Source organism: Hyperoodon ampullatus (assembly GCF_949752795.1).
Source record: "Hyperoodon ampullatus genome assembly, chromosome: 14".
In the NCBI taxonomy this organism is placed as follows: Eukaryota; Metazoa; Chordata; class Mammalia; order Artiodactyla; family Ziphiidae; genus Hyperoodon; species Hyperoodon ampullatus.
Window position 1 is genome coordinate 62,934,519 of NC_136927.1, and position 20,709 is coordinate 62,955,227.

General features: G+C 45.6%; 1 protein-coding gene across 1 annotated transcript in view; it reads left to right on the plus strand.

Moving 5' to 3' along the window:
• Positions 1–13,108: 13,108 nt before the first annotated feature.
• Positions 13,109–20,709, plus strand: part of EFCAB8 (EF-hand calcium binding domain 8) — a gene marked incomplete at both ends in the record, with an annotated part of 35,865 nt that continues 28,264 nt past the window's right edge. The window contains 6 exons of the mRNA XM_079719083.1: positions 13,109–13,118; positions 13,650–13,805; positions 14,821–14,932; positions 17,546–17,607; positions 19,026–19,077; positions 19,999–20,206. Of these exons, the coding sequence (XP_079575209.1) occupies positions 13,109–13,118; positions 13,650–13,805; positions 14,821–14,932; positions 17,546–17,607; positions 19,026–19,077; positions 19,999–20,206 (600 nt within the window). The remainder of the gene's footprint in view (positions 13,119–13,649; positions 13,806–14,820; positions 14,933–17,545; positions 17,608–19,025; positions 19,078–19,998; positions 20,207–20,709) is intronic.

A 20,709-nucleotide genomic window follows, 5' to 3' on the forward strand; every position in this document is an offset into this window, starting at 1 on the left:
CCTCATAGGCCCAGACCTTGGCCCAAAAGGAAAGTTTGAAAAGTTGCTTTGTAAAGCCATTTAGTGTCCTTGACCAGTTGCATCCCAATAAGAAGCAAGAGGCATTGTTGCCTGGATGAGTAGAGGGTGTGTTTCAGCCCTGAGATGTGTTGAGTCGAAGAGCTTGATTTTCATAGAACATTTTTCTGGTGATTTTTCCAGTTATCCCTGATATTTCTATGTACTGTGTTTTGTTGTTGTTGTTGTTGTTTTTTTTAGAAGTGAGGTGTGTCCAGTTTTTAAATCTAACAACTACTTTTGGGGACTTGCCCGCATCTCTGGGATTTGAATGGGGGTTGTGTCCCGTTTTACTGTCTTTTAAGTTTACATTTAACATGTTGCTCTTCTCTGCTCCCCTTGCCCACTGGGGACCCCTCTTTGGCTCCTTAAAGTTTGCTGCTTAGAGTGGAAGTTCAGCAGGCAGGTGATCATGCTGCAAGTTCTTTCTGGACCTCTGGCAAAGGGAGTGATCAGTGAAGGAAGGCCACTGCTACCTTGGGATCTGCAAGGCTGGGTGTTTTCGGTACCTGCTGTCCACAGCCCTCCACTGTTATCGGAATACTTTGCCAGTGCACTAATCTCTTTGGAGATAAAAATGTTAGCGTGTTACTAAATGTTAATTTTCTTTTGCAGAAAATACAGTACCATGTCTGAGTTAATTATTAATATTTAAAATATTTCATTCCTTAACTCCCTCATTTGCTTTGCCCACAGCCTATTCAGTTCCTTTGTTCGGCAGAATTCTGCAAAATGTGTTACCCACTACTGAGATTGTTCTGCCCCTGATGTATTTGTATTGATTTGTTTCTGGTGGTAGCTTGTCCTAAAATGTGTGTAGCAAGCAGGTATTTTATGATAAAATTGTTGTGTAGTGCATGCTCTGTGTGGAATTCAGAGGAAAACCCAGATTCAGTGATTAACAATGCCAAAAAATGCAAGTAACTAGCCATTGTTCAAATAACAGTGGTGCTATTTCTCTTTTGTGGCCTTTTAGACTTTTGTTGCCCTAAAATTCCATTTTATTGGGAACCCATTTTCCACCTGGTCTGTCTTGACAGGGTTTTTTGCTACTTTAAACAGTTTCTAAATAAAATTCTGTATTTCAAGAGTGTCATGTCTTCTGAAATTTGTCTTGCCCTGGGTATATTATTTTAGGTTCAAATGATAAGGTACCCATGCTTCTTTCTTAAATTAGGATTGATCTTTTGAAATCCTTCACTGTTTTTTTTTTTTCTTTTCAAATGTGCTTATTTGTAAGGCTGTTTCTTTTTTCTCCATTCTTCACAGTACATTTCTCAGCCTCCTGCTGTTTCACACTCTCATGTTACTGTGAGAGGTCTTTCAGAAGTCCAGGGCTTGGCCTAGCTACCGTGAGACCTTTTCAGGCTGTTTCCTCCAGAGGTATACAGGACAGAGCTTGGTGGATACCATGGGGCAATACTTTTTTTTCCTGAAAGTATGTTTCAAAGGCAGTGAACACAGTCAATCTATAGCCTGAAATCATCACCATTTTTCTTCCCTTTTAAAATTCTGTGCTGTAAGAAATGAGTTCAAAAGGCGACGTGCTGCCATTTTCAGTATAAAAGAAAGTTAAATGGTCAGAAGGTAGTTTTCTATATGATCTTTAGGGTACCCACCACAATTATGGATGCTCTGTAAACCCAGCTTGATGATGATTTTGACTAGGGTTACACGCACGTTACTTCCCGTAGAAGTTAACGGTATGAAACCTTCCTTAAAATGTTACGCACCTTCAAGAAGGAATTGGATACCACAGGTGTTTGTAATTTACAAGAGGATACCTCTAGGAGTGCATGGAGTTTGCGAAGATAATTTTGGGTAATGTCAGCTGAGAGGTTACCTTGGGAAGAGTGAAGCTGTTAATAACTGTGTGTATCTCTGACCTAGTAAGTCCAGTGGCCTGACTCTTTAGGCTGAGGCACAGTCTTCTAATGTGACTAATTCAGGTTAGGTCACTGGTGCGGTGAACTTGAATAAGCTGCTTGGTTTGCTTGGCAAGTTCTGCATTGCATGCAGTATAGGTAAACAGATGGCTGGATTTAGATTTAGGATTCACTCATGCTGGTGGTCCTCAAACTGATGGGCTTCAGAATCACCTGTAGAACTTGATTGACATTGATTTCTAAAGTCCAATCCCAGAAATTCTGAGGAGATTAGAAATCTGCATTTTACTGTATACCGCAGGTGACCTGGGCTTAATGTAGTCCTCAGACCTGTGCTTTTTGGCCTAACATTTATGCCTGCAAGTTCAAGTCTAATTCTGGCAGGGGGGATGTCAGATTGGAGTCCTTGTAGGTCCCTCCTAGCTTTATGACTTTTGAGCTAATTGATCCCTTTTCTTGTTCTGACCTGCTAAACAGGGATGATGATGTTGGCTGCAGTGCCTCCCTCACTGGGTGCTTGTTGAGATCAGAATGAGCTGAGAAACAAAAGGTGACCACAGCGTTAGGAAGCCCTGCATGGGTTCTTGATCCAGTCTGACATTGTTTATAGATTAGAAAAGCTTAGGGCACAATTCAGGAGGGTGATCCTTAAGATAGACTGAGTATTTTGTAAAGTAAGTAACAAGTTCTTCTGATGTTTCTTTTTCAGCTTGTGGGGATTGATGAGTCCAGCTCCTTGTAGTTTTCAGACTATGATTTTCATCCTGTTTTTCTCCCAGGTGAAATCGTGTTCTAAACACACCTTTTTCCCCTTTTTCTTTTAAATGAAGATTCAGTGATTCAGTAATCGATTCATTGGTTTAAAGTTAGGTATTTCTTCAGGGTTTACTCTCTAGAATATAATATGGTGTTGGAAAGGAAGCAGTTTTCTTTTGCTATAACCAAAATGAGTCTAGGGAAGTTTTTCCTTAAGGATTGTTTTATGAGATTTGGTATGAGGAACTCCTTTTGTGATGTTTACCATAGTTCACCATTGTCTACAAACACAACCTAGGCTTTAAGCCTGATCAGCCTAATCAGATTAATCTGCTAGTATGTGGGTGACCCAAATCTGACTGCTGTCAACAGAGTGGAAGTAATTGCTTTGAACCAAGCTGAACCTGAGCCTTCGGTTAGTGTTCATGAATCACCAGTCATTTTGCTGGTCTGGCACTGTTGCTGTTGTTTTAAAATTAGGAGTATGTTGTACTTTTGAATTCATACATTCCAGTTATAAAATTTAAAAACCCGATGAGTTCATGTTTATTTCTAACACTTGCAGCTTTTTTCTCAGTTTTCACATGTGACAGTATAACAATATGCAGAGTCCTTGTCCGGAAAGAAAGCCCACAGAGGAATTCTGTGCTTTTACATTGAACTTGACTATGCTTAGAACCATTATCCCGGATGCCTTCAGCCAGATTGTTATGCAGATATAATTTGTGAAGGTCTGTTTCCCTTTTGGCTTAATCTGAGTTGGAAAGCAGTGTTACCTTAGCCTGGAGCACAGAGCTTTCTGTTGAGGTTGTGGTCAGGCTGCCTCATTAATTTCATTATCTAGGTAAGCATGTCCAGCCCTAGAGTCAGAGTTCTAGGCCCCTTATTCCAGGAAAACAAACACACACACACACACACACACACACACACTTTAAAAATTAAAGTAACATATTTCTTTTGTATTGGATGCTCTGATGTTCTGAATTGTAAAATGAAAGTAGCCTTCACAGACATGTTTCTGCAGGTAGGGAGAGGCAAATCTCTGTCTTGTGATCATTTGAAAAGCAAAGCAAGTTAGCCATCAAAGCCTAGAACTTTGTGAATGGTATCAAGAGAAAGATTTAGAATTACAAAGTGATCTGTTAGCAGTTTGGAATTCTGTAAGATGTCTTACCTTAAAAGTTAAAAATTTTTTTCCTTAACTTTTTCCTGGTTTACTTTGAATATTTTTCGCAGTTTGCAGGAATTGGTGAGGATAGGCTTGATGTAGGTATGAGGAAAAGGAGAAAGAGCAGTTTATTCCATTTGCTGATGTCTTTAATTTTCACTTTTGGTGGGAGAATGAGATTTGGGAAGCTGTAGTGAGATTCAGTCCATCGGGGTAGGTCTTAACAAAGCTGGCTTTGTGGCTCTTACTAGTTTCCAGCGGGGACAAAGATGAGTTTCTAAGATTCAGCTTTCACGGATGATTCACAAATTGCAGTTTAGACTATTAAAGTTAAGCCGAGGTCAAGCATGCAAGTGGGTAGACTGAATATATAAAGGGAGTGTGTGGCTGGAGCCCTTCTTCAAAATGAACGAGGGAGAAGTGCCGTGATCAGGAGGCCAAGGATCAGGACCAGGGTCCTTCCCCAGGCCCTGCATCCTTGGTCTGCAGAGCATGGCTTTTCATTGGCTCAGTGAAGAGATGAGTGAGGATGGTTTCCCCAGGAGCCTTTGTGAGCCAGGAAAAGTTACTTAGGTCTGTAAAAGCCAGTAGGATACCAGAGCCAGAAAGAGTGGGAGAATGCCCAGTTCCAGCAGGTGTTGCCTCTGGAGGCCAGTTTTCAACAGTTGAGAAAGTTTTGGTTCAGAGAAGAGCACAATGTTTTTCAGCATCAACTACATACATTTTGCATGTGAAATTTTGAAAAACTTTGCACTGACAATGAAATGGTTTGTAAAGTGTACATCCTTTTGTATTTTAATAAAAGTTTTGACTCTAAGAGATTTTGACAGATGAAGTAAAAAGTGGCTCAACACATGTGTTTGGCTTTTTTTCCCACAGGCTGCAAGCTGCAGGGAGAGCTTTGCTAATACATCCATCCCTGAACCACCATTTAGTGCAAGAATCTAAATATATTGCACCCAGGATCTGTCACCGTTTATCCTAGTCTAAGCTTGAGTGACCTTCAGATTTCTTTCCTGTCTTGGTTGCTTCACAGTTGTTTCATCACGTTCATATTTATATTTCTCCGATTGGGCCCATTTATATATTTTGGAGTAGTTCTAGTGATTTTAAGATCCAGCATACCTCAGGGTCATCTGGATTTTAGCATTCTAAAGGTTTCTAACCTGATACTGCCTTTTTTTTTTTGTATTTTATATGTTTTTCTACAAAATAATGTGAGTTAAACGTGTAATTATATATGACTGCTGTTTTTACTTTGAAATTTTAAACCCTACTAGGAAGAATGGAATAACCTGTTTTTTACAGGTAGCTGTAGGCTAATCGCAGCTTGCCCCTGTGTGTGCGCCTCCCTCCCTAGTAACTTTAAAGGCTGAGAGAAGAAACAATAATTCAACGTTGAATGAAATAAAAATTATTTTAAAAAATTTCCTAAGAATTTGTAACTCTCTGACTTGATTTTTTTTCTTTCTTTTTTGGGGAGGAGATGGGTAATTAGGTACTGAACCACCCCAAGAATCTGCTGTTTTTCTTCAATCATGGTATTTTGAAATCTTTGGTATGTGAATCCGGAGTTCTCTTTGGCAGTGTGGTAGGAAGAGCATTGTTTTAAATGTCATGTGAGTTGAGTTAGTCTCAACTAAAGGTGTGATCTTGACATTAATCCTCAGGGTCCCCTCTAGTTCCAGTGGTCATTGGCTTCTGTCTTGTTTATTCGATTTTGAAAAGGAAAAAGCCTGTCTTCTTAGCTATCAAGTTGCACCTTAAAAATTTCAATAAATTTTATAAAGCTGAGAAGAATCATTGCAGCTTTACTGAAGAGTAATTCACACATATAAATTGTATGTTAGGTTACAATTTTTGACGTTTTAAATCCCGCAGTGGCAAAGCTGGCGAGGACAGAGTTGGCGCTGCTGCTGAGTGGAGTGGAGCTGCCTTCCCTGGAGCAGTGACTGTGTCCTTGAAGCCTTCCAGCAGCATTCCATCTCCGCTTTTAGGGAGCAGAGTAGAATCTCCTTAGGATTGGCAAGCGATGCCTGAACCAGTGTCAAGTAGGACTTTGAACTTTTTTCCAGAATTATTTTGTGCAGAGGTTTATCTACGAGATTTTTTTCTTCTTAAACACCTTCTCTCCTGCTTCTTGAGTTAATAAACTTGAATTATTGATGATCACGATTTTATTCGTTTTAGATGTGGGTTTTCTGAACTTTTCCTTACCTAAGAAGTAGAATGAATGCATCTTACTACTTCCCCTTTGTTCTCGTGTTTCTCCTTTGGGAAGGAAAGTTACATTTATTGTGATAGAATTTAGCATATTTTGGCCCATGTAAAAATGTTGATAAACGCAGGGACTGCTATAAGTAGAAATGATAACATTGGATTGGAAAATGAAAGCCCCAGACCAAAAGACAGTGGGGAATAGTCAAATCGGCCTTGACTCTGTTTTTTGTTGTTGTTGTTGTTGTTTTTTAATAAACCCTTCTAGTTTATTAATACCTAGTTTAATAAAACTCTGATTTAAAAGACCTTCTGCATCTTTTATGACATTTCATTGAACCACTCTACTTTTCATGTTTTACAGTGTGACAAAGTCTTTTGTCTCCACTGTTGATGAAATGGGAGCAGAAATTTTTTCTCTATGTGGGTGTTTTCTTTGTGGTGAAGATATGGGGAGGGGTCTTGGCTTGGTGATCAGTTAACATTTTGGTAACATTTAGGTCATCATGAAATGTGATTCAGCTGGGTATCTTTAAGTCTGGAATCCATGTCCCTGGTTGAATTCTGCCCAAGAGATTTGCCTTTGGCCAGCTCATGCTGCTGAATTGTGCCAGGGGCAAGATTGAACAGTGCTGTATCAAGTCCAGGCCTGCCATGAAGTCTGGGTTTATAGGACTCCCATCTTACACACAGTGCTCTTGTAGTCTTCCTCTTTTCAAAGAGTTGGAGCTCATGCATCTCATGTTGAGAGAGCTGCTGTGCCTTCCACTGTCCTCCAACTGTGGGGGCTAGTTGGCCTTTTGGTTTTGGTGAATGCTGCTTTATCATTAAGCTCCTGGGCATTTTCCACAGTTTCCATGAGTTGTGGGCGCTCTGTGCTGTATTTGTCCTATGGGTCGTTCTCCACTCATACTTGTCCTGGCTTTGTGTGCTGTAGCTCTTCCTGTCACTGTCTGCTGTAAGTTCAACTTCATCCATAAAAAGAATGTCTCAGATTAGATGAAACATGGCTGTGTGGTTATGGTTTGTGGGATGGATTCTGCTGTTCCGTTTTGTGTTCTGCATATGGAATTCTATCTCATTTTCCTGGTTCTAAGTGTGGCCAGCTGACCCTGCAGTCAGGTTGAGGCCCTCGGAGTTCGACAGCAACTTCATAGAGGAGCTACTTTGGACTTGGGGACAGCTGTCAAGATGTCTCTGTCGAGAAGGAAGTTGAAAACCAATAAGCCTCTGTCAAACCTAGCCAGCAGTGTTAACGGGAGAGCAAATTGGGTCGGGGTGAGTGAGGGTTTGGGATTAAAGTCATCTCCAAAAGACTGGACACCTGGGCCCTAAAATCCATTTGCCTGAGATTAAAGGCCGAACAGGAGAGTTGAGCCTGTCTGAGCTAGATTTCCAGGACAGCTTTAACTGCATTTGGCCTTAAGTCATCTGCCCCTGTAAATTCTTACAAACAAATTACTCAGCAAACCAGTTATTCTTCCATCCTCGGCCTACTTCCCTAGAGGCAGTTCTAAGCTCTCACCCCTGTTTCCAGGTTTGTACGGAACCCCACACCCTGGCCCCTTCCCCTCAGAGGAGGCTTCCTCTGATCTTACCTGCTCTCATTCCAGATAGATATTTAACTCTACAGCTGAATCTTCTCTTCCTTCCAGTATCAGAGGACTAGTACTTCTCTTTGCTTCTTACTCTTGTGCTTTGCTCTTGGGTGTCTCTGTTGCCCTCAACCAATATTTTTTCCCCTTTGTGGCCTCAGTCCACGAACATACAGAGCTCCTCCCTTTCTCATAAAACTTGTAGTTTTAAAATAATTATTGTAGTTTTAAATAATTATTGTAGTTTTAAATAAAATAATTATTGTAGTTTTAAAATAATTATTTATAAAATAATAAAAAGATTAAAATAGTTGTGAGAATAGTACAAAGAACTCCCCTTTGCCCAGACTGACTAATATGGTGAACATTTTGCCGCATTTGCTTTACCATCCTATGCGTTTGTTGAACCATCTGGGAATAAATTACAGATATTGTGTCCCTTTACCTTTAAATACCCAAGTGTGTATTTCCTAAGACCAAGGATGTTCTCTTGTATAACCACAGAACAGTTGTCAAAAGCAGGAAACAACATTAATTCAATATTATCTAAGAACGTAGTCATGTTTAAATTTTGCCGATGGTCCTAATAAAGGCCCTTAGACCTTTTCCCCACCCAGTCTAGGATCCAGTTCAGAATCACGCATTGCCTTTAGTTGTTAGCTCTCTCAGTCACCTTTAATCTGGAACAGTTACTTAGTCTTTGTTCTTCATGACACAGATTTTAAGAGTAAAACCCAGTTACTTTGTAGAATGTCCTGCAGTTTGGGGTTGTCAGGTTACGTATGTTTGTGGAGGGTACCGCGGAAGTGGTGATCTTGAGACCAGCGCGGCAGGAGGCAGGGCCTTTGGCTCCCTCATCGGTGATGTTAACTTTAATCACATGTTAACCAGGACTTTAAAGCAAAACAAAGTATACTTGATTTCTGTATACATACCAATGCTTTGCTGCTTAATATAATTTTGGTGATATACGTGCCTTGTGTTAGTGCAGACTTTTTTGTATTCCTTTATTCTTGGCCTACGTTTTTTGCCGCATTGGCCCCCAACTCCGCATAATCCATATGTACTCATAATTTTGTATGTACTGACAGTATAGTACCCCCTTAGACCCAGGCAAGAAGGGGCCCTGACCCGGGCTGAGCTTTAGGGCATCCCACTCTGTCCCTCCTCTGGCCATGTCCCTCTCCACCAGATGAGGTAGGTTCAAGGGGCTAAGCGGATGGCCACTCAGGCCCCACCGGTGTGCTGTCTGCTCCCCCTCCCCCCCTGCCCCCCCATCCCCTGCTCTAAGTACTGGAATTCCCCACCCAAATCACTTTGAAGCTGATTCCAGAGTCTTTGTAGGCCTGTTCCTCAGGGCGTCATTTTTGAGGGCAGCCTTGGCAAGGCTTGCAGTGACCATGGAGCAGTGGAGGCATGGGGGAGATGCAGCCTGGGTGTATGGGCTGGGGTGTCCGTCCACATGCCACCATCCACAAGCCCCCTCAGCAGCATGGAGAGGACATGGGGTTGGGCAGAGGGCTTGGAGGCCACACTGCCAAATTCTGTCAGTGAGCTGAGGAATTCAAGAGTTCTAAATTTGAACCTGGCCTTCCAGCTTGTTATGAAAGTGTATTTGTGAAGGTAGGAGAATAGAATGTATTTTATTTAGCAGTGTAATAATTTATAAACATTTAAAATAACTAGACTTGCTATGTGGACCAATATTTGTTCTTTTGCTCTTGGCCCCATAATTATTAAGGGTAGTCCCATTTACAGATGTGTGTATGTGTACACACGTACTTACATGTATAAGCACGTACCTGTTTGTCGTTCTTTTATAAATATTGGCATCATTCTATGCACTCTTCTTGTATCTCATGGAAATCCCTCCTAGTCGTCTGCCGAAGGTCAGATTCATCCTTTTGATTCCTTGGGTAACGTCCTGAGTGCAGGTGTACTGATTTACTCAGCCATTCCTCTACTGATAGTCATTCACTTTATTTTTTGCTGCTCTGAACGATGTTGCAGCAACCACTTTTTTTTTTTTTTTTTTGGCTGCACTGCATGGCTTGCAGGATCTTAGTTCCCCGACCAGGGATCGAGCCCGGGCCCCAGCAATAAAAGTGCCAAGTCCTAACCACTGGACCGCCAGGGAATTCCCAGCCACCACTCTTGTACAACGGTCTTTCACAGATGAATAAATTGCTACCCACCATTCACTCCCTTGAAATAAATCTTAAAGATTGGTATGAACCTTTTTTGAATTAAAAAAATAGAGAAATGCATGATTTTAGACTCTAGAAATTCTCTGTAATCTCACCTGCAAGAAATAACTGACATTACATTTGGAGTTTACTTTTCCAGGCTCTCTTTCCATGCAGGTGGCAACATATACAGGTATATATTCTGAACAGAAATGGACTTATGAATACACCTCTGCAGCTTTCTCACTGGTGACCTTTCATCGCTGTGTTCAGTGGCCTTCATTTCTTATCATCTTGGCTCACTCTGGAGCATCCCAATCTTCCTGGTTGATTCATCCTGTCTTTTGTGTGTTTCTCCTCCTCTCTCTATCCCCTAAATGTAGCCACTCAAGTTTCAGTCCCCATATGTCTAGGTATTTGTTTTTTGTTTCTAATTGGACAGCCCAGCATCACATGCATTAAGCCACTTTCCCTCATTGCTCCCTTTTCTGGAAATGTTTCTGGCATTTCCCTCAGTTACCCTGGTTCCTGGCTTCCAAGTCTCCTTTCCTTCGGCTCTTCTCTCTCCTTTGGTTCTTATAGCTGAGCTGTCGCCAAGATACGGTTAGGTTAGGACACCATGGGCCAGTCGTCCTCCTCCTCTCTCCCTCCATCTTATGCTGATGAGTTCATAGTTGCCTTCATGAAAGTATTCATGCCATCCTAGAGTGCCCTCTTGATTCCTGCTGGTGACACTTGCTGATGAGGTGGATTGACGCTCCAGTAATCCTAACACAATGCTGTCTTCCATCCTCTGTGGAGGTGCCATTGACCCAGTGGAAATGTGCCCTTTGTATTCTCAGAGCAGAGCTCCACGGAATGGACCCCTCCTCCACACTCACACCTGACCCCGTGCTGCGTGAGGAGAAGTCCTGCCTCCAGGGGCACTGAGGGTGGGTGGGTGCACACAGTGGAGAGTCAGGGGCCCATCTTGCCCCACCTTTGGTGCATGTGTTTGACCCTTTGGAAATGTGCTTGCCCCGGACCTTATTTCCCTAATCTGTGAATTACAGTTGGACCCCCGCATGGCCTCCTAAAGCCTTTTCTAATTCTGAAGAAAGGGTGACTCCCTTCAGGAAGCCTCTGGCATTAAGCCAGGGTTATAGTAACTTGAGAAGCCTCAGGTCCTCAGTAGGACAACTCTTTCCCGTCAGAGGAAAGAAGGCTCACGGGTATAAGCTCTAGAAAAACTCCCTGTTGGAGGATCCCCTATGAGAAGAGGGGTGCTCATCAAATACGGGCTGGGGGTCCATGGGCACGGGGCAGCCATCCTCTCCCTTGACCTTGACTTTTTTTCCACCTTCCTGTGACTCAGCTAGGTCAGCCTCCCACATGGTCCTTACAAAGACTGGAGTTAAAGCAACTATGATTCCCTATTCTAGGTCAAGACCAATGTCTTCTGAGGACTTCAGAGAGAGCTCTCTATCTCAAAAGGTAAGAAAGCCATCAGAATTGATAACGGGAGGGGGTGTTCCAGAGCCACCAGACATTGCTCATGGGCATCTAAGTCTGTCGGTTATCAGGTTATCAACCTCTGCACGGGGAGTTGCAAGCTTAGATATTTACAAAGTAGCAAGTCTACTGCAGTAGGCTGGTTTTCCCTTTTAAAGCATTGTGTGGGCCGAACGCAATAAAACTGAGGCCACCAATTTGCAGTCTCTACATGGACTGTACTTAATTTTGTCCAGCTAAGTTGTGATAATGGTGGGGTGGGCTGTACGAAGTATTACGAAGCCAGATGAGTATTTAGTGTCCATTATGTGCTTGGGGCTGGGGAAAATAGAATTAGTATAGATTAAACCAAGATAATTTTAAAATGCCCTGGCCTTCAAAGAGCTCACTATGAGATGGGGAGTAATAACAGGAGTTCTCATTGATTGTGTAATACAATTTGTTGGGGCTTTACATGTGTTCAGGTGTCATTTTACCTCACCACAACCCTTCAAGGTGGATACTGGGGAGAGATTTTGCAGATACGGGAACTCGTGGCTCAGAGAAGTGATGTGATATGCCCACGATAAATTAGCTTGGGAGCAGGGAGCCAGGCAGAATTCTAGCCCAGAGAGCTCTGGGACTCTACAGCTGTGTGTTTCCCATCACACCTTGCTGTCACACATATGGACAGACATGCACAGGTATCAAGCATGCATGGGAGATAGGAGCAAAGAGTTTGGAAGCACAGAGGTGGCAATGATGACTCTCACCTGAAAGTTATTGAAAAGCTCCTTGGAGGAGGTGTCATTTGAGCCAGAGTTTGAAGCATGGGTAGGAGTTCATCTCTGGGGATGATGGTCTGTGTTGCATAGAGGGAAAGACGTGAGGAGAAGTGGAATGCTGTCTGTGTGTGGGGGGTGGTGGAGAGCAGCTGGCGTGCCTGGACCATGGTGTGTGCATTACAACTAGAAAGACAGGTCAGGGCTACATTGCAACGGGCTTTGAGTGCCACACTCAGGAGTTGGGGATGATGGGAGTAGCCTGGAAAGTGTCAGCTGGGGTCGAGTCATGATCAGATTTGCCTTCCAGAAAGATAATTGGTGCAAATGTTTTGGGAGGTGGATTTGAAGGGAAGACCAAACTCTGGTTCCAGTTGAGGAAGGTCATTGTACTTGTCCCAGCAAAAGGCTAGGGTTTAGGGTGGGGCAGGGATGTGGGAGAGGAAGGTTTAGATATAGGGGATGGATCATAGTAAGAATCAATAGGAAGGACAGTAAGAATGCAAGGGAGGCAGAGGGAAGAACCAAAGATGGTGGTGGGATTTCTAACCTCGGGGCCTGTGTGGCTGGTGAGAGCATTAACTAGCTCATCTGTTGGGCTCCATGAAGGCAGGTCTCCACTCTGTTCGATGGTGTGTCCACAGTGCCTGGCACTCAACGAATGTGCATAGACCCTGAGGGAATGAGGGAAAGATCACAGTTGGAGGAGCACTGCGTAGAGAGTGAGTAGTCCAAACTCCACCTTGTCTTTTGACTTTCTGAACCGAAGTCTTCTTGACTGCCCAAGGCCCAAAGCAGTGCATTTCAGTGGGCAACACCCAATGGTTATCACATAGTCCACACCTGGAGTCTTTTGGGGGAGGTGGCCTTTGATGACCTGAGTCTTCAGGAACCTGCAACACTGTGCTGAGGGTCAAAATGAGTCACGTGTAGGGGTGACAGAGGGGAAGCTTTGTTGAGGGCTGGGGGGATGGGGAAGGCTGGGTAGAGAATGCGGGAAGGTGAGCAGGAGGTGGCAGAAGCCGAGAGCCCCCGATGGAGGGGACTGCATGAGCTTGGCTGTCGTGCACAGGTGATCTGACCTGATCCGGGGTGTCTGGGCTGGTCAGCACAAAATCACACTGGCTGGAGAAGATGGAGCTGGATTCCTTGGGGTCTTGACTTCTGACCACTGAAGATTTGAAACTATATAGTTACTCAGCTGAAGCACCTTGTAGAGTCCTGTGATGTGTGAGGTGGGACCTTGGCTGTCTCTGCTAACCTCGCTGAGCCTCAGTAGTGGCACCTGTAAAAGGGGAACAGTAGTTAACTCCCCAGAGTCAGGAGAAGCAGTCTAGATCTTCCTTGGGCTTCCTGGGCCTAAAAGTGGTTAAACACTTACCTGGTTTGCATCAGTAAGTAACACACCACAACACTACCTACCCCAAAGGTGTGCTCTTTCAATAAGATGTGCTTAAACTGTTCAGCTCAAGAAATCACCCCTCTCAGTGCCTGGTTCTTGTAGTCATCTGTGTTCCAGGTGTCCTCTGCAGGTGGGTCCCAGAAGAGCAAGGAGGTTCTCAGCTCCCCGACACCATCCGTCTCCCTTAGCCAGACATCCGACTTCCAACACGAGTCTCAGCTGTTCACTGAGCCACACCTGGCCCAGATGGAGAAAATGTTTCAAGATAAGGTCGACTCGACTGGAGGTGAGGCTACGTCATGGGCTCAGCCTCTGGTTTCTGCACAGGGAGGGACCCAGGACCTGGCATGGGTGAAGGGTGCAGACTTGACAAGCGTTTTTATATCCAGTATCTCCTTTAAAACTTTTCGTCGTTATACTGTGGGTATTGTAAGCCTACTAGAAACTATTTGGGACCGAGGAAACAAATACCCCTAATCCAAACACTTGGGTAACCTCTATCAGCATTTCAGTATGTTTTCTTCCAAACAGTTTCATATGTATGGTTCATTATCTATTGCTGTGTAGCAATATTCCCACAGAATTAGTGGCTTAAACCAACACATGTTTATTATCTCACCATTTCAGTGGGTCAGGAGTCTGGGCACAGCTTAGCTGGCTTCCCTGCTCAGGGTCTCACTAGGCTGCAGCCAAGGTGTCAGCTGGGGTTGCAGTATCATCTGGGGCTTGACTGGGAAGGGTCCACTTTTTTTTTTTTTTTTTTTTTTTTTTTTTTTGCTGCGTCGGGTCTTAGTTGCAGCAGGCAGGCCCTTCGTTGTGGTGCACGGGCTCCAGAGTGCATGGGCTCTGTAGTTTGCAGCATGTGGGCTCTCTAGCTGAGGCACAAGGGCTCAGTAGTTGCAGTGCATGGGCTTAGTTGCCCCTCAGCATGTGGGATCTTAGTTCCCCGACCAGGAATTGAACCCGCGTCCCCTGCATTGGAAGGCGGATTCTTAACCACTGGACCACCAGGGAAGTCCCGGAAGGATCCACTTCTAAGTTCACCAGGTTGTTGGCAGAATTCATCTCCTTGAAGCTGCAGGACTGAGGGCTCTTGTTTCTTCCTGGCTATTGAAGGGCCACTGTTTTCAGCTCCTAGAGCTGCCCAGTTCCTGGCCCTGTGGGACTCACCAACACGGCTGATTTCAAGACTCAAGTCAGGCAGGAAGATGGCAACTCCAGCACGACGTGTGCTACAATCTCATAATCATGCACACACAGTCCCGTATATCCTGTCACCTTCGCCGTATTCTGTTGGTCAGGAGCAAGTCACAGGTTCTGCCACACTCAAAGGGAAGGGATCACGGGAGGGCATGAACGCCAGGAGGTGGCCATCGTGGGGCCACCTTCAGCCTCTCTGCCCCAGATGGCTATGTGTGTTTTCACATGTCTGTGATTGTACTTTACGTAATTTCAGACCCTTCTTTTTCTCTTAATGTTAATTCCTTAAGGGTTTTTTCATACTTTCTGTGGTCTTCTGAATCATCACTAGCAGTGAATGCAAGTGCTCTACTGGTTGACTAAGCCATTTCCCTAAATGAAACATTTCGGTTTTATTGAGTTTAAATAACACTGTGAAGAACATCCTTTGTGCATCACACTTTTTTCTCTTTAGAGCTTGATTTACCCCCTTGGGAAGATACACATAAAGTTAAATTATTATTCCTATTGGAATACTTAAAGTCATCTTTGTTTCTATCCACTAAACTCTGAGCACCAATGCTGGGGCCATGGCTACTTGCCCCATCTATTTGAGTTTTACAGCCACACCGTGTTTTGGCAGGAAAGGGTAACAAATGGTCAGTTTACAAAGAGCAAAGTGAGGTGGGGGAGGGACAATTTGTGTCTGACCTGAAGCTGAGATTGTCCCTAATCAGAGTTCTTCGGGTGTTGGTATTTGGCAGCCAGAAGGTGCCACCACTGTGTCTTAGAGGACCTGACAGCCCCAGCTTTAGCCACAGTTTTTATTCTGTTTGTCTTTTGTTTTGAACAGGTAATATAGGCACACAGTTCAAAATTCAAAAGGTGCCATATCTCTCCCTCTTTTCGAAGCAGACCACCATGCAGTATTTTTACAATGCTGCATTACAAACATTTTCCAAAAAGAAAAATTCAAAAGGCACTTATCTCGTGATACCTTTTCTTGGTATACAGAGAAAATGTCTCCCTGGGCCAGACTGTGCTGCTCCGTCCAGCATGCAGTCCCTGCAGGCGTTCCTGCTTTCTGTTTCCTGTGACCTTCAGAAGCACAGAGTGCCTGTAGTCGCTCCCCCTCCTTTTCATACGCACGACTGTCTACACTGCTCTACTCCTTGCTTTTTTTCCTCCAACTTTATTGAGGTATAACTGACAAATAAAATTGTAATGTATGTAAAGTGTGCAAAGTGATGATTTGATATCTGTATACATTGTGAAGGATCTGCACAATTGTCTACTCCTTGCTTTTTTAAAAAATAATTTTTATCTAGTTTCCCTTCTTGAATATGTCTTGACCTAATATGTCTTGAAATCTTTTCCTATCAGTGTAAAAAGAGCTTCCTCATTTTAAAAAACAAAACAGAAAACTGGCCGTGGTTTTAAATGGAGGAAAGGAAAATTCACTCTTAGTTGATGGAGGGTAAAGGAAAATAGGACCCTTTTTCTCTTTCAGAAGGCTTTAAAAGAGGTGAATTCTGAGCATGGGCTTGAAACTGTTTCTCGGGAACCCTGGCCATTTGTGCTTGCCTCGGAGGGAAGAGGGGAGATACATGGTTCTCTTCCCGTTCTGCAAGTTCCCTTTTTGGGCTGCAGTGGTTTTGCTGGTCTTGAAAGTGTCCACGTACCCCTGGCCCGCTGCCCGGGGGGGCCTGCCTGGGGGAGGCTACAGGCTGCTCAGGGGTCGTGGGAGAACTACCGGGCTAGGGGGCCCTGCAGCTCGGCCTGCAGGCAGGGGGAGCTTACCTTCGGCTCAGGTGCTTCTGGGTGGATGTGAGTGGCACACAGGCTGAGTGCCACCCACCCTTTATGCCAACAGACATTTTACCAAGCTCTGCTAGGCCTTATGGTTTATATAGGCCTCTGCTGGATTTTATTCAGTTCTCCCAGAAGCCCTGCAGCAGGGGTCCTGACTGTCCACGGGAGGCACCTGGGACCTCTGCGCAGACAGACGTCAACCACAGGCCCCGACAGAGTGGCCAGTCCTGTGGCACCAAAGCCTGTGCCTTCTCAGGCACCCCCACCGTGTGGAGCACCTCAGATGCTAAAGTAGATGAAAGAAGGCCCCTTCAGTGAGAGCAGGGCTGTGAGTCCAGTGCACAGCATCATCCTGTCCTCCATGATCTGTGTGCTGAGAAGGACAGGCATGCTCTCTGGACAAGCGTGGGGAACAGGTACTTATTTCCCCTGGAGGGCAGAGTGGAGGCTAGGAAACAACATTTTTCTTTTCTTTTCTTTTTTTCAATTGAAGTATAGTTAATTTACAGTGTTGTGTTAGTTTCAGGTATACAGCAAAGTGATTCAGTTACACATACTTATGTATTATTTTTCAGATTCTTTCCCATGTAAGTTATTATAAAACATTTTTCTTAAGTATTTTTAATATAGCATTTATTTTTTTAAATGCTGAATATAAAAAACAGATAAATAATCCATTATCCTACCTCTTGGCATTACAAAGAAAGGAAGAGAAAGGGGCGGGGAGCTGGGGGCACTTGGCACTGGAAGAGTACACGGGTAGAAAGTTCAGACAACACAGAGGTGTGGGTGCAGCGGGAGCCTCTCCCCCTTCCTCCACCCCTGACTCCTGCCCCACTGTGTTCAGAGGAGGTCATCCTTGACCTGCCTGGAAAGGTGAAGTGGGAGTTTCCCAGGAGATGGGGAACCGGGAGGGTCAAGGCAGGGCCTGGCATAGGAGAGGTGTTGCTGGGCTAGAGGGCGAGCGGGGCATCCTGGGGCCAGGCTGGGGGGCCAGGTGGCCCTGGGGGTGCGGTGGGTGCCCTTGGGTCACAGGACCCTGAAATCTGGCAGTGGGGCTGATGGGGAGGTGGCACATCTAGACCTGTTTGAGAAAGGTAAGTGTCATGGTGGCCAGGAGGTCGGGCTGGATGTGGAGCCTGGGGGGTTTGTTGAAAGAGCTCATCATGTGATGGCCGCACATGGGGTCCTGGAGATTATAACAGAGAGGAGAAAGTCTTCTGGTTTCAAATCCCCGCTGCACCACTGTGTGTCCTTGGGCAAATCCCGCACCTCTTGTGCCTCTGTGTGCTCATCTGTAAGATGGGGAGAATGACAGTGCATCATTCTAGGACCACAGGACTCACCCCTCAGGTGTTCATCTTGGGTGACTGGGTGGAGGTGATGCCGTTAGCAGAGATGGTGAACACAGGAAATGGGAGCAAGTTTTGGGATAAAGATAAGAAATTGGATTTTAAACATGCTGAGTTGAAAGGGCCAGGGGGACACTTGGAAATATTCAGGGACATGGAGAGAAATTCTCTCCTGAGATGTAGAGATGGGTGAATAGATGAGGTCGTACAAGGAGAGTGCCCAGCAGAAAAGAAAGGGACAGTGATGGGAGGAGCTGAGGCACATGACAAGCGACAGGACAGAGCAGGCGACGGAGCCTGGGGGAGACGCAGCAGCCCGGGGAGGCGAGAGTGGCTGGTGCTTGGCTGCCAGAAGGGAGGGGGCCCCGAGGACCAGGAACGGCATCCTCAGGTGGGGTTCGAGGTCACTGGGGCTCGGAGGAGTGAGCTGGCAGGAGTCAGGGAGCCGCCCAGAAAGTCCCTCCTGCCTGATCCTAGGGAATGTAGTGGCCCCCTCCCAGGGACATGATATTTTCACTTTTGTGCTTCGAGAGCTGTTAGTGAACCATTTGGTGTGAGGGGTGAGCGCTTCCTTTTAGCCGTGATGAGCAGGGGACCTGACTGGCTCCCACAGTGTACATTTCCTTTCCAGGACACCTTTGTGTCTATTCTCTTGTTATACTCAAAATTTTTTCAGTAAACTGTTTTTAAGAAGGATATTAAAATAATAGAGCAGTGAACAATATATACAAGTTCTTAAACACCAATGAAAGGGACTCTCTCTGTAGTGTTGTTAAGAGGAGTTTGTTCATTAAATCTGCACAAAGGCCCTTTGACTGCCAGCTCTTTCCCGAGGGGACAGCTCTGTGCTCGGGGACTGTCCCCTGACATCCATCTGATACACAGGGACTGTTACATGTCACTCAAATGTGTAAGGCTCTTGGCTATCACCTCAGATCAGCAGGATGGCTCCTTTAAGCAGGGCAGCTTTCGTTCAGGCTTTCATTTGTTCCTCAGTTTAGCAGTAAATGATGATAATTGTCGCGGTAGTGCCGTGCTGGGCGTTGTATGAGGAGCGTGGAATAGGGTGAGAGTGTGACCCCAGGTTGCTGGGGATGGTCTGGGTGCCACCACTCACCAGCCGTGTGACCTTGGGCACATGACCCCATCTCTCTGTGCCACAGTTTCCTCACAGCACCCCCCACCCCGCCCCCACCCGCCACCATCAGGCGATCAGTAAGAATAAACACAGATGGTGGTGGTCCCCAGTCATTGTCATCACATCCCAGTGCCAACAGAAACACTCAGGGAACAAACATTTGCTGCGCGCTGAGGACCCAGTCAGAGAGGGGACAGGCTCAGCCCTGCTGCACTCCCCGAGCTCATGGCCAGGCTGGTAAGGAGGAAGGTCGGGGGGAAGTAGGAGCCAGGCATGGCGCTGGGCCGCCCGCTTCGAGAGTCCCTGGGAAAGGCCTCCCTGTGGAGGAACCAGACGGTGCAAAGGCCTTGAGGTGGCAGGGTGAGAAACGGTGTGGGGACATGGTGGCTGGAGCAGAGAATGAAAGGGACTGTGGTGAGAGGTGAGGTCCGAGAGGAGCAGCCTTCAGGCCATGGCGAAAGTTCCAAATATTTGGAGGGGGTTCTAGAAGTTCTTTTTGAAGACTGTGATTCTTTTTTAAAAAATCTAGACAGGAATAATTGATCCATTTGCAGACAGATTCCCCTGTAGCCACAAAACCCAGCAGGGGAAGAAATTTTCTCCCTGCCCCTCTGCCTCTCCCCTGCCCATCTTTCCCTCCAGCCCAAGTTTGTATTTTCATCGCCTCTAAAAGATGCGTTTCACCTCTTCCTTATAGCTTTGAATTTATTTATGTCCCTTTGTTGCCATTGTTTACTTACGTTTTTCTTCTTTCTGTCTTTATTATTTATTTATTTTGGAGTTTTCATCAGTTTTCTTTGTCTCAATGCCTGGTCTGTCTGATTTGCTCAGAAATGGGATCTGATCTTTTTTAGTACCCACCCCCGTCACTGCCTTGGGACCAACATGGTGCTTTCATGTGGCAGGTATGCAGCCAGTATTTTTGGGTGATCACATGTTGAACAGATGAGATGCAAAAGATGACCCGGCAATGTGATCCTCAGTGTGTTCTCCCTCAGCACCCAGACACCCAAGAACACTGTGGCTGCTGATGGGGCCGAGGGACTTGCGGTGAAGTGGATGGTGTTCTTCCTTCTCTCTCTTGAAGCCCTGGACATGAAGACTTTCTTTGAGGGTGTGAAGAAGATTCTGAGCAATACGTCCAACGAGATGATAGAGGCGCTATTTTTGAAGGTGGACATGAACTGTAACGGCTCCATCACCTGGGTGAGGAGGGCACCCCCGCTGCTTCAGGTGGCTGGAGGGTGCGGTCCTTGACTGGTCAGTGGGGCAAGTGGAGGTCTGAAGAAGGGGTTAGACTCTGGGGGGCTTGCTGGATAGAGGGAACACTTGGAGTCTTTGAGGGGGCCCTCCCGAGACCCCTGTGAGCTGGGCTCACTGCAGCTTGTTCCCCTGCCGGGGTACAGGAGAGTATGTGACAAACACTAGTGGCCCCTGCCGGAGACTGGCTGAGCACACAGCAGTGAGCGGCAAGGACCCCCGCCTGCCACGTGGCTCTCCTGCACACCAGCCTCCCATTTGGCTAAGGGGATTCCAGCCGGTGCCACAACCGTCTCTTAGTCCTTTATGGTCACTCAGTGGCTGTTAAATAAAAAAATGTCAGGGTTGGGCTTCCCTGGTGGCGCAGTGGTTGAGAGTCCGCCTGACGATGCAGGGGACACGGGTTTGTGCCCCGGTCCGGGAGGATCCCACGTGCCATGGAGCAGCTG